Source organism: Gastrolobium bilobum, unplaced genomic scaffold (assembly GCF_033153095.1).
Source record: "Gastrolobium bilobum isolate Gb01-03AN ecotype WA unplaced genomic scaffold, APGP_CSIRO_Gbil_v1 utg1221, whole genome shotgun sequence".
Taxonomy (NCBI): Eukaryota; Viridiplantae; Streptophyta; class Magnoliopsida; order Fabales; family Fabaceae; genus Gastrolobium; species Gastrolobium bilobum.
This window is the reverse complement of record NW_026897257.1, coordinates 1,521,777-1,547,622: the sequence shown is the minus strand read 5'-3', so window position 1 is coordinate 1,547,622 and position 25,846 is coordinate 1,521,777. Positions and strand designations below refer to the sequence as shown.

Here is a 25,846-nt window from a genome sequence, read left to right as displayed (position 1 = left end):
TAATTTTTTATTTTAGAAAAAAAAAACTTTTTTGTTCTTTGAAAATTGGCATCAGTACCCGTCATTTGACTAACCTTATCGAGAACATTTTTGGTAGCCCATTAGAAGGTAAAAGAGAGAAAAGGAAAAATATTAATTTCATTGATTGGTGGTCATTAATTTGTACAATGAGACTCTTATATAATAGAGCAAGAGAAGATTCTAGAGTATCATTGAAATACTAAACTACCCTTATACCTAATATCTAATACTCCCCCTCAAGATGGAGAGTGAACAAAGAGAACTTCCATCTTGAAGAAGAAAAATCAAGAAAATATAATAGGAAAAAAAAAATCCTGAACGAGGAACCAAAAACTTTAGTGTGCTGGAATGAGCTTCAGCAAAATCACCAAAATCTTTAGTGTGCTAGAATGAGCTTCAGCAAAATTAATACTGCCGGTATGGACATCGACAAATGACATGGTGCCGGAATGGACATCGGCAAATGATATGGTTAAACTAGCTAGAATACAAGCGAACAACAATACATCAAAAAAAAAAATCAAAAAACCAAAAATAATAACAGTGTTGCAAAAACATCCATGAGCTCCATGAATCTTCACGAACCTGCAAAATGATAAGAGAAAGAAAACAAATAGACAGATCTGGAACAGATCAGAAAAATATTAGAAAATAAACACGGCCGAGGAGCGGTCGGAGAGGAAGAAAACACAGATCAGAAAACTTCAACTTCAACGATCTGAAATGGCGGAGAAGGAGACTGTGACCGGAAGAAGAAAAAAAATGCGGCCGAAAATGATGACCGGAGAAGGAGACACGATGAAGAAGAGAAACATTGCCGGAGGAGATAAAAAAATCTAAAATGTGAATCGATCTGGAATAACTCTGAAACGATCTAAAAAAAAAAGGTAGACATGAAAGAAAAAAAAATGAGAGGGATGATATCTGAAACGATATGAGAACAGGGATGATGGAAAATGAAAAATGCAAAAAATAAAAATCAAATTAAACAGATCTGAAAGGAAAAAAAATGCAGCAAACGGTTTGAAGATCCACCATTGTTTTGATGTTCACAAACTCACAGAGTTAAGAGAGAAACCCAAAATAGAAAGAGAAAAGATAAGAGACACGGATCCGGATGAAAACCCACTAGATCTGGAAAATTCAAAAAAAATCTATTGGAGAAAGGAGGATGCTAGATGGACGGTGCTTGTAGGGATCCATGATAACTGTAGAGAGTGAGAGAGATGAAAGAAGACGATGATACCATTTGCCATATTAGAAGGTGATGAGATATGAATGAGACAGAGAGGGGCAAAGCTATTTTCGGGAAAGTCATTGAAGAAGACGACCCGAAATCAAAATTAAAAATAAAATAAAATGGACATAGAAAAATGAAGGAGAAAGAGTAGCTATGATGATAAAAAAAAATTCACAGATCGGGATCAGATCCAGAAGAAAGGAAACAAAGAAAAAAAATAGTGATTGTAGCGGAATCTCCATTCATAGAGGATAAAAATGCTCTGATACCATATTAGAAGGTAAAAGAGAGAAAAGGAAAAATATTAATTTCATTGATTGGTGGTCAATAATTTGTACAATGAGGCTCTTATATAAAAGAGCAAGAGAAGTGTTGGGCTTCCTCCTTCAATGTTAAGCTCAAGCCCATTTGAGGGGTTTCCTAAAAATCCTAACCCTAATTTTCACCTCCTCGATATATACTCATTAGTTGTGGGTGGAGGCTAGGTCATATGAGATAATTTTATTTGACAGATATTTGAGAGAAAATTATTTGAGCAAAGCTTTATGCTTTGCATTTGAGAGATCTCTAGAGAGAGTTTGAGTGAAACATCTCTAGGGTAGTTTGATTATCACCATTGTTGGAGAGGTTGAGTTAACCACCACATTGGTGTATTCTGATTATTTTGTAACCATTATTTTCATAGTGGATTTTTGATCTGGACTAGGTCCCGTGGGTTTTTACTTCTTCATTGAAGAAGGTTTTCCCATGTTAAATCTGGTTGTGTTCTTCTTCTTCTCTATCTCTCTCTCTCTCTCTCTCTCTCTCTCCTGTTTTGTGATTTTTTCGTTTTGATATTTCCGCTGCGCTACCCGACCTGGTGAAGTTCGGGCCGAGGTATTTCCGAGATCCGAGATTAGGATCTTGTTGATTGACTTCCGCAAAAAGGCCCCTGAGCCAATCTGAGGGAACCGAGTTTCCCAACAATGGTATCAGAGCCCGAGTTCGACGGGTTCTGAGGGAGACGAAATGGAGACCAGTGGCATAACCAATGATGGAGACATGTTCAAGTTGACCGCAGACAACTTCACTTATTGGAGACCGATGATGGAAGATCATCTCTACTGCAAAGATCTACATGAGCCCATTACCCTTGATGAGAGACCGACAGGCAAGACAGATAAGGAGTGGGAGATCCTGAGTCGGAAGGCGGTAGCCACGATCAGGAAATATATTGATAAAAGCCTCTTTGAGAACGTGTTCGAGTTCACGAACGCGTATGATTTGTGGACGAAGCTGGAGTCCATGATTCAGAAGAAGACTCCTAGGAATAAAGCATATCTGGTTCATCGACTTGTGAAGCTTGAATACAAGGACAGAATGAGCATGATTGAACACCTCAACACCTATAAAGGTATTGTGAATCAGCTGTCAAAAGCTGAGATGAAAATTGATAATGAGATGCAGGCTTTGTTGTTGCGGAGCTCGCTGCCAGAAAGCTGGGATACTCTGGTGGTGACTTTGAGTAATTCAGCTCCAGAAGAAAAGTTGAAGATGGATGTCGTGACAGACAGCCTCTTGAGCGAAGAAGTCAGGAGAAGAGAACGAGGTGTTTCGAGCACGTCTGAGGCCAACGTTGCTGAAAACAAAGGAAAATCCGACTCCCGGGGTAGAAGCAAAAGTAGGGGTAGAGGTCGTGACAGACGAGAAAAGTCCAGAGGTCGGTCAAAGCCGAAATATGAGTTGAAGTGCTTTTACTATGGAAAGACAGGCCATAAGAAGCCAGACTGCTGGACCCTGCAGAATGATGAGAAGAACGGCTCTGTGAAGCCGGATCAGATTATTCCCAAGAAGAGGGAAGACAAGAGCACCACTGCGGTGGCTGCCAACCCGGATGCCGAGATATTCCTCCTTGGTGAGGATAATTATTTGAATGTTGCATATGATGACTGCACCTAGATTGTTGACTCCGGTGCCTCCTTCCACGTTACTCCACACAAAGGTTTTTTCTCCTTTTACCGAGGTGGTGATTTTGGAGTCGTGAAGATGGGAAATCAAGTGACCAGCAAGATTGTTGGTGTCGGTGATGTAACTCTGACCACGGATGTCGGATGCCGACTTGTGTTGAAATATGTAAGGCATGTTCTTGACATGCGTTTGAACCTAATCTCAGTAGGCAAACTTGATGATGCCGGGTTAGTGAACTACTTCGGTAGTGTTAGATGGAAGCTGGCCAAGGGAAACTTGGTCGTGGCCCGAGGTAAGAAGGAAGGCTCCTTGTACGTGATGCAAGGAAAGATCAATGGCAGAGAAGCCAACTCTGTCCGAGATGAACTAGCTTGGAGCTATGGCACAAACGCCTCGGCCACATGAGCGAGAAAGGGCTCCAGATCCTGAACAAAAAAGGATTACTGACTGGGTTGAAATGTCAAGCGTTGGAGAGTTGCACGCATTTTCTAGCTGGAAAGCAGCACCGGGTTTCTTTTGTGAGATCGGATCAACCAAGAAGACGAAGGAATATTCTTGACCTCGTCCATACTGATGTTTGCTCCATGTTAGAGAAATCTCTTGGAGGAGCTCAGTACTTTGTTTCATTTATTGATGACCATTCCCGCAAAGTGTGGGTATATTTGTTGAAGTCTAAAGACCAGGTACTCCAATCCTTTAAAGAATTCCATGCGATGGTTGAAAGGGAGACTGGCAAGAAATTGAAGGTGGCCCGATCTGATAATGATGGTGAGTATTGCGGCCCTTTTGATGCATATTGCAGAGCGGCCAGGATCCGACTTGAGAAGACGCCCCCCAAGACTCCACAGCTGAATGGACTTGCTGAGAGGATGAATAGAACTATTGAAGAGAAGGTCCGAAGTATGTTGTCTAATGCTGGATTGCCGAAATCATTCTGGGGAGAAGCCGTCAAAACAACTGTTGACTTGATCAACCTCTCACCATCACGGCCACTTGAAGGAAAAATTCCAGAAGAAGTCTGGACAGGTCAGAAAGCGGACTATAATCAATTGAAAGTGTTTGGATGCCGAGCTTTCGTGCATATCCCTAAAGATGAAAGGGCAAAACTTGATGCGAAGACAAAAGAATGCATCTATCTTGGTTCACCGAGATGTGAGTTCGGATTCCGACTTTGGGATCCAATCAATAAGAAGATAGTGAGAAGCAGAGATGTGATCTTTCATGAGCATGAGAACATATATGACATCTCGAAGCCCAAAGTCCGAGTTACTGTCAGACGTGAAGAACCCGTTCCTCCTGTCCGAGCTGAAGCAGGGGGAGAAAATGAAGAAAATGATGATCAGCAACATGCTGATGATGACCAAGACACTGAGGTCCGAGTTGATGATGAGATCCGGGATGAGAATGATGAACTGGGTCCTCAAGCTGAAGAACAACCGAGATATCCAACTCGAGAAAGAAGACCCTCTACGAGATACCCATATGATGAATACACCTTTGTTGCTGAAGACGGTGAGCCTCAGAGTTATGATGAGGCTGTGACGAGCTCGGAGAAAGAAGAATGGGAAAAGGAAGTGCAAGACGAGATGAAGTCTTTGCACGAGAATTAGACTTATGAGCTGACCGAGTTGCCTAAAGGAAAACGAGTTTTGAAAAATAAATGGGTCTACAAGATTAAGAATGAAGAGAACGGGCAAAAGGCGAGATACAAAGCCCGGATTGTAGTGAAAGGCTGCAATCAGAAGAAAGGAGTAGACTTTGAGGAGATTTTTTCTCCTGTGGTGAAAATGACCTCGGTCCGAACCGGGTTAGCCATGGCGGCTTCGATGGACCTCGAGGTAGAACAAATGGATGTGAAGACGACATTTCTTCACGGTGATTTAGAAGAAGAAATATATATGGAGCAACCTGAAGGATTCCAAGCTCCAGACCAAGAAGACTTTGTATGTCGGTTGAAGAAGAGTCTCTATGGCTTGAAGCAAGCACCTCGACAGTGGTACAAGAAGTTTGAAACATTCATGACTGATCATAAGTTTGAGAAGACAGAAGCCGACCACTGCGTATTTGTGAAGAGGTATGAGATCGGAGATTTTCTGATTTTGTTGTTATATGTTGACGACATGCTTATTGTAGGGAAAGACAAATCGAAGATAGCCGCTCTGAAAATGGCGTTGAGCTCGTCCTTCGCAATGAAGGACCTCGTCCCTGCAAAGCAGTTTCTCAGAATCAAGATCATCCGAGATAGACAGAAGAAGCTACTGTGGCTGAGTCAAGAGAAGTATATTGAGAAGATTCCAAAGAGATTCAACATGGACAAAGCCAAAACAGTTAGCACCCCCTAGCCGGACACATAAAGCTGAACCAGAAGCAATGTCTGAGATCTGATGAAGACAAAGATGAGATGCTGAAGGTCCTGTACCAATCCACCGTCGGAAGCTTGATGTAGTCAATGGTTTGCACTAGACTCGACTTGGCGTATGCTGTTGGAATGGTAAGCCGGTATTTGTCAAACCCCGGCAAAGAGCACTGGGAAGCAGTGAAGTGAATCTTCAAGTACCTCCGAGGTACGACCGACTTATGTCTCCGATTTGGAGAAGGCAAAGCCGAGTTGCAAGGCTACTCGGATTCTGATTTAGGGGGAGACGCCGACTCGAGGAAGTCGACTACAGGATATTTGATGAGATTTGCCGGAGGAGCTGTCTCTTGGCAATCAAGACTTCAGAAATATGTTGCACTATCGACAACTGAGGCTGAGTACATTGCCGCTACTGAGGCAAGCGAAGAGATGCTGTTGATGAAGAAGTTCCTCATGGAACTCGGCCATGATCAAGACAAGTACGAGCTGGGTTGTGACAATCAAAGCGCAATCCATCTTGCAAAGAATTCAACCTATCACTCTCGCACTAAGCATATTGATGTGAGGTATCACTGGATCCAGGATGTGGTGGAAGGTGGAGAGCTCGAACTTGGTCGTAACCTGACATGATGACGAAGCCGGTTCCAGCAAGAAAATTTGAAGACTGCTGTGAAGGAACCGGGTTGATGCTGAAGCCGACGCATTGAAGTCGGAGGGGGAGATTTGTTGGGCTTCCTCCTTCAATGCTAAGCCCAAGCCCATTTGAGGGGTTTCCTAAAAACCCTAACCCTAATTTCCACCTCCTCTATATATACTCATTAGTTGTGGGTGGAGGCTAGGTCATATGAGATAATTTTATTTGACAGATATTTGAGAAAAAATTGTTTGAGCAAAGCTTTATGTTTTGCATTTGAGAGAAATCTAGAGAGAGTTTGAGTGAAACATCTCTAGAGTAATTTGATTATCACCATTGTTGGAGAGGTTGAGTTAACCACCACATTGGTGTATTCTGATTATTTTGTAACCATTATTTTCATAGTGGATTTTTGATCTGGACTAGGTCCCGTGGGTTTTTACTTCTTCATTGAAGAAGGTTTTTCCACGTTAAATCTGGTTGTGTTCTTCTTCTCTCTCCTGTTTTGTGATTTTTCGTTTTGATATTTCCGCTGCGCTACCCGACCTGGTGAAGTTCGGGCCGAGGTATTGCCGAGATCCAAGATCAGGATCTTGTTGATTGACTTCCGCACAAAGGCCCCTGAGCCGATCTAAGGGAACCGAGTTTCCCAACAAGAAGATTCTAGAATATCATTGAAATATTAAACTACCCTTATTCTTAATATCTAATAAGCCCTGCATCAGCATTGTTTTGGTGGTCCCTTATCATATATAGGGGGGAGAAAACAAATTTGGATAAAATTGAAAATAAAATTTTTATCATTGTGAGAGGAGCACCTAATGATTCAATGGACGTGTACCATATTAAATTTTCTCGGCTTTATCGCTTTCTGCACCAACTTAGTAACCAGTTGGCACTTGAAGAAGCTAACTCAAAAGATAAAACTATTTTTATCAAAAAGCATAAAGCTATTCAAGTAGTTTCGTTTTCCTCCGATAATACTTAACTTGATACCATCACCTGCAAAACAATTGCTACTCTATAAGTAGAAATTGAAGATGCCACATCATCTTTTTGGAGCGGAACCCACTATTTATTATTAATTTTCTAGTTTTCTCAATACTAAACAAAAAAGAATTGTCAATTACAGTTTGTTATTGCTCCATGAGAGACAAGGATGAATAAACAGACATCATCATTGGATAATCTAATCTTATCTTATAACGTGAGAACTGATAAGGCAACAAATCTTCAAGTTGAAGTTTCTAGTTTCTACCAACAAATGACAAGTTGTACCAAAAAGAGAAACGGAATCAACAGAAAGCAGTTGCAATGGCGTGTACCCAGTGAAAATTGAGCAAGGTTCAAGGGAGGAAAGAGTTGGGTAGCGTGGTCAGAATCAGATGTTATTGCCTTCCACGCTTGTCATACAAGTACGCACCCACCACTTGATGCCCAGTCCGTAACAAATCCAATAACCCATTGTTCAACTTGTGGATAAATGGGGCCCAATTATTCCTTTGTTTACTTCAGGCGATACATGGGCCACGTGCCTAATAAGTGGCTCGTTGATTATATTTCCCATAATACATAGCATAAACGATTGCTGCATAATTTTTTATTTTTTATTTTTTGCAGTTAAGGAGAAGTATATTTTCCATAAAAAAAAAGGAAAATATCCCAATTCAATCAGGAAACTTCGAAGATAAAACCTTGGGACCATTAACCAGGCATCAATTTCCACCAATTGGTTGATAGTCAACCTACAACTTTTAAATATGCTTTATTCTTCTACATATAATGTTAAAAATATTATATATCTTATAAATAAACCACATAAATACAAGGAGGACCGCAAATGTCACATACCTATGCCACAAACTATATGGCATTTGCAAGTTGTAGATATCTTGTTCAATGAAATTAAATGCGACAGCACCTGTTTGAATCGAAGTAATAGTAATTATAATATGTCATTTTTAATTAGTAGTGTTAATATAAACTTGGGTTCACTGTAAGCCTTAAATGTGACAGTGATAGCATATTACCGTTGGAATTTGTGTTTTAAAAAGGATAATTACAGTCTTCTTATCTTTTACTCAAGGATATAATAACCATCATCAACAATGTTCTTCTTTGACATTATGACTGCCTTTGATCATAAATTTCATAGTTTAAAATTTTATTTTATGTAAAATGAGAAATATTAAATTTTTATTTATAATAAATAAACTTGAAAACAGGGAAATTTTAAACATTATTAATTGGAAGTGAACTATTTTCAGCCTCAGCGCGTGATCAATTATGATGTGCAGTAACGAAAGAAACCGTTACATGGATTCAACAAAAGTTAATGGGCGCTCTGCACCTGTCACCAACTTCAGCTGTCCATCTCCATCCAATGAATTTCCTACATTGATCATTCACATTTTTTGTTCCAATAAACAAGAAAAAGAATCACAAATTCACAGGCATATTATTGCTGATAATGAAGTGGAAGATTGTTTACTTTAATCCAAAAAAAAAATGTTTTATGTGTACCTAAAGACTTTTTGAGAGTGACAATAAATTAGGGAAACTGCCCATGCACGCTGCTCAATGACATAATCATTGTCATTGACTTCCTAACAGATAACAACACTTTATTAGGCATCAGTTAAAGAATTGAATTCTGAACCAATAATAACCTTGTTTTCTTGTTTTTTTTTTTAGTATTAATCTGGAGATATTTTCATTCAACTTCCTCCGGTCACACCTTGACCCGGGATACGGCTCTAAAGGCTAGCCCCTCATTAGAACAGCGGGTGCATTGAACTTCGCTATCGGAGGAAAGATGAGACTAATTCATCATTCGAGAAGAGAGACATGCCCTCTGGCCTCCCAAGATTTTTCAAGAATTTATTTGAGACAAAATTTGAACTCCTGACTCAAGCAAACCCTTGGAAGTTGAGCTACCCTACGAGGTTAACTTTGTTTTCTTTTAGTTAGGTTGCCTCAAGTCTCGATAATTATTTATCAATGTTGCTGGATTAGTTAAGAACCGACTCTCTCTTTCTTCTTATAGTTATTTGTTTTATTCAGCAGAGCTTCACTTGACTCTCTAACTACAAATTGCATTTGTTTTCCTTTGATCAACCACCAAAACCACTGATTTAATTCGCACACCCCAAAAGTTCTCAACCAATATCGTTTTCCGCAATTTTTAGAACATATTTTTTTAGATGTTAATTAGTGTTTAAAATCCTAATGAACTGACTAATTTGATTTCAGGTTTGAATTTTTCTACTCTCACCATCAATTGTAATTATTTTTTTGTATATAAATAATTTTGCTTGTACGATAAGTTGCAAAGTTTAAAGTTCAAAACTGCATAATTGGGAGTTTATGTCATGTAATATTTCAATTATATTTTTTTAAAGTTTGTTTATTTATTAAGTGTGTAAGTAAAAGTTCATTTAATTTTAATTTAATCTAGAATATATTGTGATTTTAAATTTCAAAATCTAACAGCTAATAAACTATTATTTCTTATTTTTTCACCTTATAAATTAGCTCCTTTAAAAAAATAAGGGTAGGGCAAAGACGGTTTCCGCATTAATTGAGCTTTGAGGAGTTGTTGCGTAAGGAATGACGAAGGTTGAACCATGTCAAATGATGGCTATGACAACCACACAACAGACGAGCCCTCGGTTACACCAAATATCAATTTTGGATAATACGTTTGCATTATTGTTTATCAATAGAACCAACGAAATAATAGGAGTGCGACTAAGTTTTGAAAGCGTAAAATTTAGATTAAGAGTGCTCCTCTTTATCAAGCTGAGCGATCTATATTTCAATAGATGTAAGCAATCAAACTTATTAAGGTAAAATAAAATTAAAACATACATGTTTTAAGAAAGGTGTCGAGTTATTATCTATGTTACTCAGACACCGACATCAAATATAAGACATGACACGATACAACGTTCCGACACGTTAATTATAAAAAATGTTAGATTTCAATACATTAAGATACGTTTTGCAAAGAAACATAAGATATTACAAATGTTTATATTAAACTCAATAAAATAGTGATCGTAATCCAACGAATTTAATAAATTTGAACTAAAAACATAACGCAATGCAATCTTTGAATCATTTTTTGAGTCTTTGCAACTTGTGTTAGAATGCCGGACACAACACATCAGATCTTTTGAAACATCTATGCATCATAGGTCCTCACATATTCATGTTATGGATGGATATGAATTGTTTTAAGATCTAATTTTATTTTAGAGTTTTCACCAAGAACGTGAATTAATTGGCGGGGAATGAGTTTGAGTCTAAGTATGAACTATCTTAATTCGAAATAATTTATTAAAAGTATATTCTTTTGAGTGAAGAGGGGGAATAGCATGAACCTTTGTTGCCAGATTTTTTCCAATATTAAATACACAAACACTAGGTGGCTTTCATTGTCTAAACGTGGGTGGATGACATATTCTGTTTCTGTTAGCACTTAATTATTCATAAATTAATTATGATCCAAGTCACAACTCTTGGGGGTTGGGGTAGCTTTGGGTTGTCACTATAAAACACACTAAACTAACTTGGCTGTCTTGAGCTTTGCTTATCTGTTTCCACGGCTCCACCCCTTTTTGGTCAATAATGGCGTTACATATTTCATAGCCCTGTAACTTTTATCCTAAGTCCTAACCTTTCATAATAATCCTCTAGAGCAGTCAACATCCTTCAGGTCCTCCACGCAACAACATCATTGCAGATGTTCGTGCTTAAATTTCGCTTATTTTATTTTTGTTAAATACAGTAAAAAAAAAAAGGATAACAGGAATGTTGAGATTGTACTAAAAAAAAAAGCAGGAAGGTTGAGAATACGGGCCAAGTAAACTCAATATCTGTCACCAGAATACGGGCCTAGTAGAGATTTTGCTTTGGTTGAGAATGCTATTGGTCTTAGAAATTGGGCCTAATTTTATTTTGGGTCTTGCAGTCCAAGGTTAATAAAGGGCTTTTCTTATGGCCTTAGCAGCACGATCACCGTCACCATCCATAATGTCTGTGGTCCCCGTGGTAGGTGGTGGGGCCCAACTGCCAAACCTTGATGCTACTACTAGTGTGAAATAACCAATAGGCCTCTTTTATGAACATTGGTCACCGGGATTTGTTACTCTTATCCTATGACCCATTCCAATTATTCAACCTACGTGTCATCTCTAGTCACCCAAACAAAACGATCGAAAGAAAGAAAAATCCCTAGCTAGTGCACTAAATAATGGATGAGATGTCTGCTATGGTGATTTTTTATATATTTACAAGATACTATGATATCTTAAATGTTTGCGTCGTAAAATATTTAAAATAGTATAAATATATATATGGCTGTTCAAGAAAGCAAATTTAATGCATTATACAGCATACAATACGTACGGCACCGTGCTGTGCTGTGCTTGCTTTTAGAGGCTTGGTATTGTTGACTGTAATGTAATTTTTTTTTTTTTTTTTTTGAAAAGTTCGAATCCTCTTGTAGTTTCATTTTGAATTGCTTATATTCCTATATATATTTTTTTATCACTTATTCTCATATATTTTTTATTCAAATTTATTCTTAACACCGTTAAAAATTTAATTAATATGTCTATTTCATCCTTCTTACAAAAATACTTTTGCTACCTTGTGTATCATTTTGTTCCCCCAAGAACAAAATTTCTCAGTTTTATTATTTAATTTCATTTTACACCACATAAGATTTAATTTATTTCATACTTTACAGCTTGAAACTTAGATTTAGAATAGGTCTTTTATTTTAATATAAGAGAGATATTTTTTTTCGTTATGCAAGGTTAGTATTTATTATTATTTTAATATTTTTATATATAAAAAATAAGTATTGTGCCTGCGTACATAAATAGTGGCGGAGCCACGTTGTACTTGGACGTGGCTTCGGCCCGGGCTAAATTTTAACAAATTGTACTTATCATGTATAATTATATAATTAACTATAATTTGGCCCAGTCTAAAATCATAATTTGGCACGGGCTAAATTTGTAATTTGGCCCTATCACAAAATATATATTTGGTGAGGGATTTGGATAAGTTGTATTAAGTTATGTGTTCCAATTTCATTTCTATAAAAAATTAAAATATAGGAAAAACTTCAAAAAAACCATTATAACTTTCTTCATAATCATTTATCCTCTCTCCAAAATTTTGAATCATTTATCCCCTAACTTAAAGTTTTGTTATCATTTACCTCCTAACTTAGGGGGTAAACGATAAAAAAAACTTTAAGTTAGAGGATAAGTGATAAAAAAAATTTAAATAATTCAAAAAATTTGTGAGGGGGTAAGTGATAATTAAAAAAATCAATAGGATTTATTTTTGAAGTTTTCCTAAAATATATTCAATAAAATTTAAAAACATTTAATAAAATTATAATTCTTTTTCATGTTTTCTGCTCAAGTAGAAAAATAAATACACATATAATTTTTTGGCTCGATCTCCTGTTGAAGCCTGAATCCGCCACTGTACATAAATAAATAAAAAGTATGCTGTTATCGCTTTGAAATAGCTCTTTGTGCAATTAGGTTATTTGTTGAATGAGTCATGCGCTTTTTTAAATATAGTTTTGATTAGACTGGAATTTTTATGAGCTATGATACTTGTTTTAGCTACACCAATAAAACCTAAAAACATTCCACTAATTAAAGACAAAAAAATTAATATAAACCAACAACCATTAGTCACATTATTCAATTTTTAATTTGTTAGACACAAATTAATTTTTGTTGTAAACTTTCTTTTTTAAAAGGGTTCATTTTTTCTGCAGTTAATGCAGATAAGTTATTTGCATTGAGTTCAAAATGACATCATTTTGGGACGAAAATCAAGGTATTTTTGTAATTTTAATTTATTTCAGAGTTATTATAGTCTTTTATAATTATAATTTTTAATATTTCAACATTAAAACAACGTCATTTTGAGAATAAATGCAGATAACTTATCTGCAGTAATTGCATAAACATATTATTTATTTAAAATAAATAAATAAAATTATTATTTTAATAATTTTTAATAATAAAGTAATATTATATTTATTATTATTTTAATTATTAAATGCCTAATAGGCTTATAAACGTTAACAAGTCTAGATCAAGTCTTTTATTTTTTAAATATATATAAATCATGTCACACTTATAATTTTGGGCTAAACAAGATTAATAAACCAGGACAATTCTAAAACATCTTATATTTTATATAGACCTATCTTATTTAAGCCAAAACTTGGTCCAGCCCATCTTAGCTTGTTTAGAAAATTGTGCATTATATTTAAGAAAAAATATTTCTGCAGTTAATGCAGATAAATTATCTGCATTTATTTCTAAAATGATTTTGTTTTGGTATTGAAATCTTAAAAAATGATAAATATAAAGACTTTATAACCCTGAAATAAATTAAAATTACAAAACACCATGATTTCTGCCCAAAACAACGTCATATTAGGCTTACTGTAAATAACTTATCTGGAAAAAACAAACTCTTATATTTAATATAACATTGTTTGCTTATATTTCATCTGTGACTATTTGAATTAAGGGTTTTATATTTTTTTATGATGTTGCAGCAAATAGTAATGTTGCAGCTGAGACAATGAAGATGTGGGGACCACAATTTTTTTTTTTCTTTCCTCATATCATTTTCTCTTTTTTTTTTTTTTTTTTATTGTCTCAACTGCAAACTTTGAAATTATTGTTTGGTATAGCAATATAAAAAATATAAAACCCTTGAAGTAAAGGTAGTTTTAAATTTAAATTTTAAACAAAAGTTGACTACCTCAAGTAGCTAGCATCTTTTTAAGGACAAAATTATAGTTTATCTAAATAGGTCAAAGTGAACAATACGAGTTCGTGTAACCGACAACATTGGTATCAGAAGGATGGCCTGATATCTTCCCAACTTCACGATATTGCCATTTTTCCACTGCACAAGAATTCATATAGACCAATTAAGCTCTACTAAGAGCCCAAAGCAAGAAAACCTCTGCAAAACTTTCTCAAGTTAGGAATCATTTGAGAGCACAACCCACCAAAAGCACATAGACCTACAATTGTAAGGCTCATAGTGATAAAAGTCCCGTATCCAAAAAAAAGTCCCTATCATAAATTTGTGGGCTAAGCAAGAAAGATACAATTGAAAGAATTCATAAACTTAATTTCATAAGGTTTTGAGTTAGAGATGGAGAAAACTTATTTAGTGTGGGTTGTTGCTTAATACATTGGTTTTGGATGGTAATTTTCCCTATAATTTTGGGCTCTCTCTTGCTTAGTAACTTTGGCATCTATGTCAACCAAGTGTAATTGGCTGGACCGAATATCCGGAGTTGATGGATGAGTTTGAGTTTGACCTTGGACCCATATTATAAAACCAAGACTTACTCATTTTTTATGAGTAACTTCATCCTTTCGCTTGAGGAAAAGTTGACACTCGTATAACTCACACTTAAAAAGGAGATTGTTGAATCATACCTTATATAGTACTCTCTAAGTCTCTTATCAAAATAGATACTAACATATATAGATAGTTAAGCCTCTTTTAATTCTTCGCATTTGATGAAGATGAAATCCTATTTTTGTTGACTCCAAAGAATACGAGAATTAGACCTAAACCGTCTTTACTAAGATGCATTTTATTTTGTCTTCTATCTAATTTCTCATTTTGCTCAGATCATATTTATTCCTTTTGGATTCAGCCTGTAATGATCAGTCAACTTGCTAGAAATCACCTTATTTATAATGATTGCAATAGTGATGATAATATATATGTTTCCACAAAACCACAAGTACCATTCAATTGCGCTAAACAAAAAATTTATATCACACGCCAATTCGTGTCCATATGAGTAGCTCATTAGGTTAGTAGCGTCCCATACCACAATATTATGAAATCTTTTAATTTCACCCTCAGCCTTGCCCCCCTTGCCCATGAAAATTCTGCACCCACCATAACACATTCAGATCTAGCTAGGGATAGACAGAGAGCGCGAGGGGGCCACGGGCCTTCTGGCATTGAGAGAAATTAAACTGTCATGTAGCTCAAAAGCAATGACCCACTTGCCAATTTTGAAAAGTACTGTAATTTTGGACTTGCTCTGTATTACAGACAGCAAATTCACGATAATTTCTAATGAAGTCCCTTTCATTGACAGCATTGACGCTACCATCAAACGTGTACAGGAGTGATTTACAAACCGCATACGTAGCCTACTTCCTGATCGTAAAAATTACAATCATTATATATATTATCATTTAGGGACATATAGACAAATAAATAAAATAAAATAAATTAAACTAAATTAAATTCTTGTTTTAATTTTGTAGAAAAAGCTCTTCTATGTTCCTTATTGTTTATGGGCCATCAGTCATATGTCTCGGATAGAAGTATATATGGTACAGAAGGTTTATGTATATATATGTCTGAATTTTGCAGTTTGCTCTCTGGGATATTTTGCTGTGTTGGCTTCGTTGGATTTACTAATTAATAATATAACAGAGAACTCCTATCCATCAATTATCATATTTATCTGCACAGGACATCGAGAAAAAAGGGCCTTCAGTTTCTACGGTACATATGACTCGCCATCTATTTGCATTGTTATCATTTAGAACAACCAAACACAAGACTTAAGATGCTAATTGGTTTAAGTCGTGATCAAGCCGTTACGTGTATGACATCAAAGCATATATTACTGCACTTGAGATAAGGAAGTGATTTGGTTTTTTTTTTTTTTTTGAGATTAATCTCACTGGTTATTAAAAATCACCAAAGTAGAATATGGTATTTATATTGACAACAAACAATAATAATTTTCTAGCCATATATATATATATATATAGGGTCAGGATCATTTTACATCAGTGTAAGTTACACTCTCAATCTTGTCCGTTGATTCCATTTATAACTAAGGGCTCTAATTTTTTAGCAATGTGAGCCATTGGATACAAGTGGATCAATGATCAAGATTGAGTGTAAGACTTCTAATTCTTAGACTGGTGTAAGAATATCCTGCCCTGTATATATATATATATATGAGGAGAGATATTCTCACTAATAAAATTTTTCACTACCAACTGGCTACCTATCTAATCACCATTATATTAACATTTTCTCTCTCTTCGAACACTTTTTAACATTCTCTCTTTGATCCAATGGTGATGTGACGAGTAGTAAGTCACTAGTGAGAATTTTTGGTAGTTAGAATATTCTCACTATATATATATATATATATATATATATATATATATATATATATATATATATATATATATATATAGAAGGTTATATTTACAAACTGTTTTTTATAAACTCTCATAAATTACTATATGTCTGACCGGTAATACACTCTTGAGTAGAGTATTACCGGTCAGACATGGTGTAATTTGTAAATTTGTAAAAAAAAAGTTTGCAAACGGATCCTTCCCATATATATATATATATATTATGAAAAAAATATTTGTTCTTTTAAAGGACATAGAGTTGTGTCATTTTAAGAAAGAAAATACACAAACTAATATTATTTTATTTAAAATTTAAATTAAAAAAAGTCACTCACTTTCTGTGCCCCATGATTTATATCTATCTAGCACCGATACCGACACGGGACACGTGACACGATACGACACGACACGTTAATTTTAAAAAATGTTAGATTTCGACATGTTGAGACACGTTTTGATATTAAATAATATTTTTAATTTATGTAGTGTATATTATATTTAATATTCAATAATTTAACAAAAAAATAAAACTAAACTTATAATATTCATCAATTTTGCAAAGAAACATAAAATATCCCAAATATTTATATTAAACTCAATAAAATGGTAATCGTAATCCAACGAATCTAACAGTTGGAACTAAAAACTCAACGCAACGTAACCTTTGAACCTTTTTTTGAATTTCTATAACGCGTGTTGGAGTGTCGGGTAGTGTCGAAGTGTCAGAGAGTATCGGGAAGTGTCGGACACGAGACGTCAGAATTTTTGAGGTGTCGGTGCTTCATAGATTTATATTGCTTGTGTCTTTCTCTCACTTAAAATGACACAACTCTATATCCTTTAAAAGAACAAATATCAGACCATATATATAAGAAAAGTATGTATCCTTTTATGTATAAGAAAAGTATGTATCCTTTTAAAAGATTGTCCTTTTACGAGATTGATCATGGGGGAGAGTGAGAAAAAAAAAATCTCACACTCTCTCCCTCCCATAATTTATCTATTTCTCTCTCTTTAAAGTATATAATTTTATATCCTTTAAAAGAAGAAAAATGTTACTCTTCAGCCCGCAGAAAAGAGAAGTTATCTGCTTGATTCACATGCTTTTTAGGTTATGGGTTTCGTATCCTGAGTTTTTTTTTAAATTCTTAAAAAAAATCTCAAGATACGAAATCGTAACTTAAAAAACATGTGTCAGCTGGAGAGATCTCTCCTGCAACGTGAGATTAACATTAATAGAACCCTTAAAATAATATACGCTTGTATTTTGCTTTTGACAAACATATCACATGTGTGCAGTGCTAAACAGTACCGCTCGTGTACAAAAGAATTAAACTAAAAACTAAAGTCTACCTTTACAAAATTATTATAATATCAATCTATGGTTTACTTTACATTTTGTGCATACTCATTAACAAGAATCAATTATGGCATGATCATGTAAAAGTTTCGTACGTATCTCTCCCAGGATAGATAGACCCAAATTTTCACGTGACCGTGTGAGATTTTAAGACAATTCATTTCCGTCATTAACATATTAGCCACTGACATCTCTGCTTGTGGTTGATGATTTATGTTACTGTATAAAAGGAAAAAGGACTCAAGACTCGATTACGTCTTATACATGTTCCTCCGGAAATCATTGTCTTACTTACTTTCCCTTTTGTTACTTGCGAAGAGGGAGATGGTATCTATGTACATGAAAATAAACGATTATGGAGACTGAAGAGGTTAAAGCTTAAAAGTTGGATCTGCCGTTTCCCTAAAAAAAATCATTCTGCGGAGACCTGTCCATTTGCCTGCACCAGAATGCAATGCTTTTTGGCAACACTAAGGTCATCCACAAGGAGGTGTTCTTATGCAGCTCTTCTCTTTCACCTCGTGCCTATCCTCGAGCAATATAAGTAAAATACAAATTCCAACTATACTGTGCATACAGTTAGTAATCCAGTGGTAAAAACCTTGTGCAGATAAGGTTTTGTCTTATGTATGGGGTCAGCGTAGTAGCATTCCACACACTCCTGTTTATTTTGTCTTTTAACTTGTCTGTCATGAAGTCACGTGAATGTTTTATGTAGCGATGGCTTTTATTACAAAATGTTTGATCTCTCCCTTAAAATATAAAACAGAAGTATACAATTAAAAGATTTTCAGGTAATTATATATATATATATATATTAATTACTAATATACATTTAATGATATGAAATATTTCTTTTTCTTATTTTAGAAGCATACAAAAAATTCTCAATATACCTTAAGCTCTTATTAACTTATATCTCTTCCCTTAAAAGTTTGAATGACATTTACCATTCTTATATGCAACCTTTTTGCCTTCTCTTTTCTCTCTATCTTCTCTTCTCTCCCTCTCAGCCCTCTTCCACCTTTATTACTGGACAAAAGGAAACCGTTTCAGTGCTTGCACTGATCCATTTCTCTCTCTATCTCTGGCTTGGTTTGTCTGTGTTTGTGTGTTTTTATGTGTATGCGTCCATGATACCAGCTTATCGCCATTCAGTATCTTCTCTTATGCCTCTGGATCTTAATGAAGATCAAAACCATCAGCTGTTCACTCCAAACCATCAAGTTTCTTCTTCATTTTCTTCTCTTTCATATCCTATTTTCTATAACCCGCCGGATCAAGATAAAAAAGGATCATACTACGAGGAACCAAAGCACCTACCAAGTGATGAAGAGGTGATACATATATATTAACTAATTAAGATTTTTCTAGATAGTATTATTATATAGTAGCAGAATTAATCTCTTTCCCTCGTAATCTTTATGATCACTAGGGTATTATATATCTCTTTTATTTTGATACCTTTGATCATGTAATCTTTAGGGTGAGAAGATTATTCCTTCTAGCGGATCATGGGATCATCACTCAGTGGCTGAGAAGCACGAGAGTAGCAGTGAACACAAGATGACAGTTTGGAAGAAAGAAGAAAGAGATGAAAATCTTCAAGCAGCCGAGGATGGCTCAGTGAAGTGGATGTCTTCAAAGATGAGAATGATGAGGAAGATGATGGTGTCGGATCAAACGGGTTCTGATATAGCAGGAAACTCTATGCACAAGTTTGAAGATCAAAAGCAACCATTGTCACCGCTTGGAACTGATAATAGCAGCAACAATTACTCAAACCACAGTAATAACACTGTTAGGGTTTGTGCTGATTGCCACACCACTAAGACCCCTCTCTGGAGGAGTGGGCCAAGAGGCCCCAAGGTACATCCAAATCCCATAGCTCTAGGTTTTTCATTTTTATAATAACAAATCAATTATTTTTTAGATGTAACTGAGAATTGAATATATAACCTAATACAATCTATCCAAACCTCTCACCACTGGAACACATGCACCTAGTGGCTTATAACAAATCAATTATGCTCTTAACATTTTAGGCTCATACAAACTCAATAAGTAGAAGTAGAAGTAGAAGAATAGGGTTATTATTATTGTTATTATTGTTGTTATTTTGTTAACCATGATGTTGAAAATTTATTTTGGTGTAACAGTCACTTTGCAACGCATGTGGGATTCGACAAAGGAAGGCGAGACGTGCCTTGGCAGTGGCATCGGCAAATGGTGTTCACGTGGCAGCTGAGACATCTGTGAAAGGAAACAAGTTAAAGAAAAAAGAGAACAAGTCCAAAATTGTGTGTGCACCACAGATGAAAAAGAAGCGCAAGCTTAGAACCAAGCCATCTCAAAGTAGAAAAAAGTTAGGTTTCGAAGATTTTGCATTAAGCTTGAGTAACAACATGGCTCTCCAACAAGTTTTCCCTCAGGATGAGAAGGAGGCTGCAATCCTGCTCATGGCTTTGTCTTATGGCCTAGTTCATGGATGAGGTTTCTCCATTAATATACGCTACACCTTCACCGCTTCACTTTCAGATCGTTAATTAATTAGGTTTTTGATATTGCTATCTTAGGACTATTTTAATTAGAACATGATTGTGTCAGATTAAAGGTTTGTGCTGTACGAGAAGAGAATGTAATAAATTAAGTTAGTGAGAAATGATAATAGGAAAGAAGAGGGAAGAAAGGGCAATAAACTTGCATATGGTTGAGGGTGATCTTATGAACTTAAATTATATATATGTTTGATTTGAACAAGTAGACCACCAAAAAATTGTGGGTCTCTTGTCATGGATTTCTTATTATCTTAACAAGTTCAATAAAATTTTCAAGGATTTTATGCTAAACTTGTCATTGCTTAATTTTGTAGTGATCTGATTATATTCATTTTAAACGCATGCTCTTAATTTGTGTAAACTAGTCGCTACAATATATGTTGGCAAAGTTACTATATAATAAGGAGTGTTCAGATACCGTTTAATCAATTGCTGTAAAGTTGAGCATAATGTTATGGCTGTACTCAGAGTTTCAGATGAGAAAGCAACAGGACTACTTTTTCTTTTTCTTGTTTTTTTTCCCATGTTCTTTCGTCTTCCTATAGATATCGCCCTTCCCCACGGTTCTCTTTAAAAGTTTTTAATATCACATTGACCTAAGGAGCATCTCAATCATGACAGTGAAGAATCATGTTTGGGACGCAACATTTAGTATTGATATATACATTGTGTGCTTCATAATAAATATAATATATATGAACACCTAAGTGGTGTGTGGACTCTTCACATACAGAAATAGAATACAAGAGCGGCGACTAAACAATGGAAAACCTTGTATAGTGGCAATAATTATAATCCTCCGATGTTGAAGACACTCTGACAGTGTAATTTGTTACTCTGATTTGAAATTTCTCTTTGGGAGTAGTGTACCTTTTAGGCTTTCTGACCCTCAGAGGACAAGTCAGAATTTTTGTTTATTTTTTTGCAAAATGGTGTATTCCAGTATAATACTTCTTAGGTAAAAAAACTCACCTTTTTGTGTTGCGAGTTATAAAAAACAAAATCAAGGGACTGACATGTGGTGCGATCTATTTGGTTTATAGAATTATTGAAAAAAAAAAAATAAGTTCGTTTTTATTACTCATTTTTTAATGGTTCTGCTATTACAACTAAGTTTTTAGGAGAGCTGAAAAATTCTCAATTAGTTTAACAAGAATTAATATCATTGTTTTATTTCAAAAATTACTTTAAAAGTCATTATATTTTATATTATTAAATAATAAAAAATTATACATATAATGATAATCTTAATTTTTAAAGTTATTTCGTGATGATGATAGTTATCAATCACAAATTATAAAAAAAAAATACGTACTTTAAAAATAATTAAATTACATTATTTATGTGTGTTTGTGTGTGAAGAATGTATTAATTTTAGTTGATAGTTGTATTTTTAAGATATTTCTATTTCATGCATGATTTGAGTGTATTTATAATTTTTTTAAAAAATATTTTACAATTAAAAAATAATTTACTAATTAGTTCTTGTGGAGCTATCAAAATAGGTCAATCTGGGGCTTGGGTCAAAAAGTTGGCAAAACCAAATGAACCTCAGTAATAAAGGTCTGCATGGGCCAAAAGCCCTATGACTTAGGATCAGCCTGCGGGCCATGCAAAATTATAATTTCATAAATATTTTTATCATATTCATTACATTAAAAATTATTTTAACAAATAAATATTTAACACTTTCTTAAATATTTTATACAAATTTTAATATTTTTATAATTTAATTTTTTAATAAAATAATATTTCTACACAAATTTACAAGTGAAAATGTAAACGAAATTTTAATATAAGTGAAAATTTAGTTACTACCTTTGCTAAATTCATTATTAAAGGATGTTATCAAATAAATATTTTTTCATCAGGAGTCATAACAGAATACAACAACTTTAATGAAAAACTAAAAGTAACAATGAAAAATTGATCGTAATACCAATATTGAATAACTGCTCTTAGTATGCTATATATTTAAAAGTAAAATCATTAATTTTCTTCAATTACTACTGTTACAAAAAGACTTTTTAATTATTATTATTATCCACAAAATTACTATGGTGCATTGTAGACAATATGTTTCAATACAAATTTGGATATATAAAATACTTAGATGCCAATAGAAAATTTCATTTTTATTATTACGCATATGAAATTCTCTTTTGAAACATATAAATATTGAAAAATTTATTTTTGTCATAAAATATTATAAATAACCTTTCACATGGTTCATAACATGTGACTCTTTGTTTTTTTATGACTTTTGATGTATTCTATAACCATCTCACTAATGATGTGTTGAATTATGAAATACATCCAAGGGGAGTGTCGTAAAATATTATGGATGATCTTTCAGATGGATTATATATGACTTTTCACATGGTTTATAACATGTGACTCTTTGTTTTTATGATCTTTGATGTATTCTATAACCATCACACTAATGGTGTGTTGAATTGTAGAATACATCCAATGGGGACTTGGGGAGTTTGTAAAATATTATGGAAGACCTTTTGCATGGTTCATAACATATTACCTTTGATGTATTTTACAACCATCACACTAATGGCGTGTTGAATTGTAATTATTTCCCTAATTATGTTTAGAGTCCTATATTAGGACATATCTTAGGTGAAAAAAGTGATACTTGGTGAATTTAGAATATAATAATATTTCCATACTTCTGAGAGCTCATATTTGTTCTTATCTTATTTTTTCTTTATTTTCTTTCTACACTTCATTTTTTTCCCTTCATATTTCACTTTCTCTTATATTTTCCATCAGATTCACAAATTTTTTTACTTATATTATGTTTATAATTTATTTTATATTTATAAATATTTAAATTTATATATTTTTTAGTTTTTTAAATAATGAAAATTGTGATGAAGAAAAAAATTTGGCCCGCGGGTCAGCCCTAACACAGTCTGCTAAATTATAGGACTTTTAGGGTTAGAGCAAAATTATAGGACTTTTAGGCCCTGTTTGGAGCACCTGATAAAGAAGATAGGATAGGATAATTTATCATATCCTACTTTTATCTCTTGTTTGGTGGGTCAATAGGATATGATTAGCTTATCCTATTGTCACATTTTATCCTATCCAATATACGATTTCTTATTCTATGGGGGGAGCTGGGTTAGGATTCAACACGATAGGATATCAATATTGATACTCAATATATCCTCACGCTACCCAATATATCCCCACGATATCCAATATATTTATATTTATTGCATTATATTTTATTTTTCTTTCTCCTTTCTCTTTCTACATAATCTTATCAGATTGCTAATCAGGTGCTCATCAAACACAAGACATGATATAAGCTTATCAGCCTCATATGATATCCTACCCTTATCAACTCCATATCATATTCTACCCTTATCAGCTCCATATCATATCCTACTCTTATCATATCCTATCCACCAAACGAGCCCTTAGGATTATAGAAAAATTATAGAACTTTGAGGGTTATGGCTAAAAAAGGTCCTACCATAAAAATATAGGGCTTTGCACCCGCGAGTTTCAGCCACACTTCTACTTGGGATATTGTTGAAAACACAAAGAGGAAATTGTTTATAATTAATGATTTTTTTCTTGTTATAAAAAATTTGGGTCCAAATTCGAGGATTACATTCTTTACATAAAAAAAATTAAAGGAAACAAAAAAGACAAAAAATAAATGAGCATTTTTCAATCATTGCACGTAGAGGTGTCAATAGGGGTGAAACTGGGCCGGGCCGGCCCACAGGGGCCTACGGCTCGGCCTACATCTGGCCAAACCTGACCTAGTATATTTTGTATAATTGGCCGAGCTTGGACTTTAAAAAAGCCGTAGGCCCACTTTCAAAAGGTCGGGCCTATAAGCCTACAGGCCGGCCTATATTGTATTATTTATTTTAAATAAAATAAAATAGAGTAAGTATGTCTTGAAGAAAAAACAAAAGTTATAAATTTAATCAATTACAATTATTTATAACTTAATTATATTCGATTATATTTTAATAGAAATCTTACTTTATTTCTTATATAGGAGGAACCAACATCTCAACATGTTAGATTGTGTATATGAATATATTAAAAGATTTTTGGGTGAGGTTGTACTTACTACAAGCATCATGATGTGTTTGTTGGATTCATGTAGTTATTTTAATTTACATAGAATGAATTTGTTTGTTAGATCTGATGAAATATGTTATTTAGTTTGAACATTTTGCTTTTGAAAATGACTTAAATGCATATTGTATGAGTTTTGTTATGATTCGTGATTCTGTTTGGACGTTGAAATTATGATTTTTGGTGTAGCAACATAATTTGAGTACTTTGTAAAGTTGATTTATGGTTCTGCTTGGAAGTTAAAAATTAACAGGCTAACGGGCCAAGCCAGGCCATTTGTTTTTTTATAAACGGGCCAAACCAGGCTAACAGTTAGACTCATACTAGGCTTGGGGCAGGCCAAATTAAAATTTATTGACGTAGGCTTGGGCTTTTCGGGGAAAACTTGGCCCAACCCAGCCCACTTTCACCCCTAGGTGTCAATATAGGTTATGACACGTGGGTCGACCCGCGACACGACACGAAAATTCGTGTTCGGGTTGACCCGTAAAAAAATTCGTGTCATGTTCGTGTTGGAAAAAATGACACGTAAAAAATTCGTGTCGTGTTCGTGTTAAGGTATTCGTGTTCGTGTCGACCCATATTTTTTTTAATTATTCTATTTTTATTTTTTAAAATTTTTTTAAATTTTGTTGTCAATTATCGTTTTGACTCCTATTTTGCGTGTTATTCGTGTCGTGTCGTGTCAACACGCAAAAAATCTGTGTCGTGTCAGTGTTGAAGATTTTGACACGAACAAAAATTTATGTCGTGTTCGTGTTGATGTATTCGTGTCGTGTCAACCCGTTTTGACACCCCTAATTGCACGTGTCTTTAATTACATTCTCAAATCATATTTATGTGTCTCCACTTATTGGGAATTTTTCACGCTACCAAAATGTTAATGATAATAATACAATAACATTAAAAAATAACCTTAGATGAAATGAAAAATTGAAACCTATGATAGTTAATGATTGCACAGACTGCAAATATATACCTCAAATATAAATTTTTTTTTGGGGAAACTGGTGGCTTTTTCACCCTTTTGCCCCTTATTAATTAATTAATAACCATTTTGCCCTTGATTCGAAACTATCTACCAATCTGCCCCTCTTTAATCGACTACCTTGCATTTTTAATCGACTAAACGGTTGTTGGGAGATTTAATCGACTAAATCTCTCTACTTAATCGATTAAAATCATACTGACTTTTTTTTTTGTAAAATATGAAGATTTAGTCGACTAAATAGGGAGATTTAGTCGACTAAATCTCCCAGCAGCCATTTTTTGTCTGTTTTGGCCATTTAGTCGATTAAAAATGCAAGGTAGTCGACTAAAGAGGGGCAGATTGATAAATAGTTTCGAATCAGGGG

General features: G+C 34.4%; 1 protein-coding gene across 1 annotated transcript; it reads left to right on the top strand.

Annotated features, from left to right (window-relative positions):
* Positions 1-18,759: 18,759 nt before the first annotated feature.
* LOC133305439 (putative GATA transcription factor 22) lies at positions 18,760-20,645 on the top strand. Its single transcript, XM_061505660.1, has 3 exons — positions 18,760-19,151; positions 19,300-19,683; positions 19,974-20,645. Exons 1-3 carry the CDS (start codon positions 18,774-18,776, stop codon positions 20,304-20,306), a joined length of 1,095 nt encoding a protein of 364 aa, XP_061361644.1. The 5' UTR covers positions 18,760-18,773; the 3' UTR covers positions 20,307-20,645.
* The last annotated feature ends 5,201 nt before the right edge of the window (positions 20,646-25,846 follow it).

What these genes read in the sequence shown, in the direction of transcription:
- LOC133305439 (XM_061505660.1), top strand. Translation starts at nt 18,774, where the DNA reads ATGCAACCTTTTTGCCTTCTCTTTTCTCTCTATCTTCTCTTCTCTCCC. An exon ending in ACCTACCAAGTGATGAAGAG is followed by an intron (nt 19,152 to 19,299) that starts GTGATACATATA and finishes TGTAATCTTTAG; the next exon opens with GGTGAGAAGATTATTCCTTC. An exon ending in GTGGGCCAAGAGGCCCCAAG is followed by an intron (nt 19,684 to 19,973) that starts GTACATCCAAAT and finishes TTGGTGTAACAG; the next exon opens with TCACTTTGCAACGCATGTGG.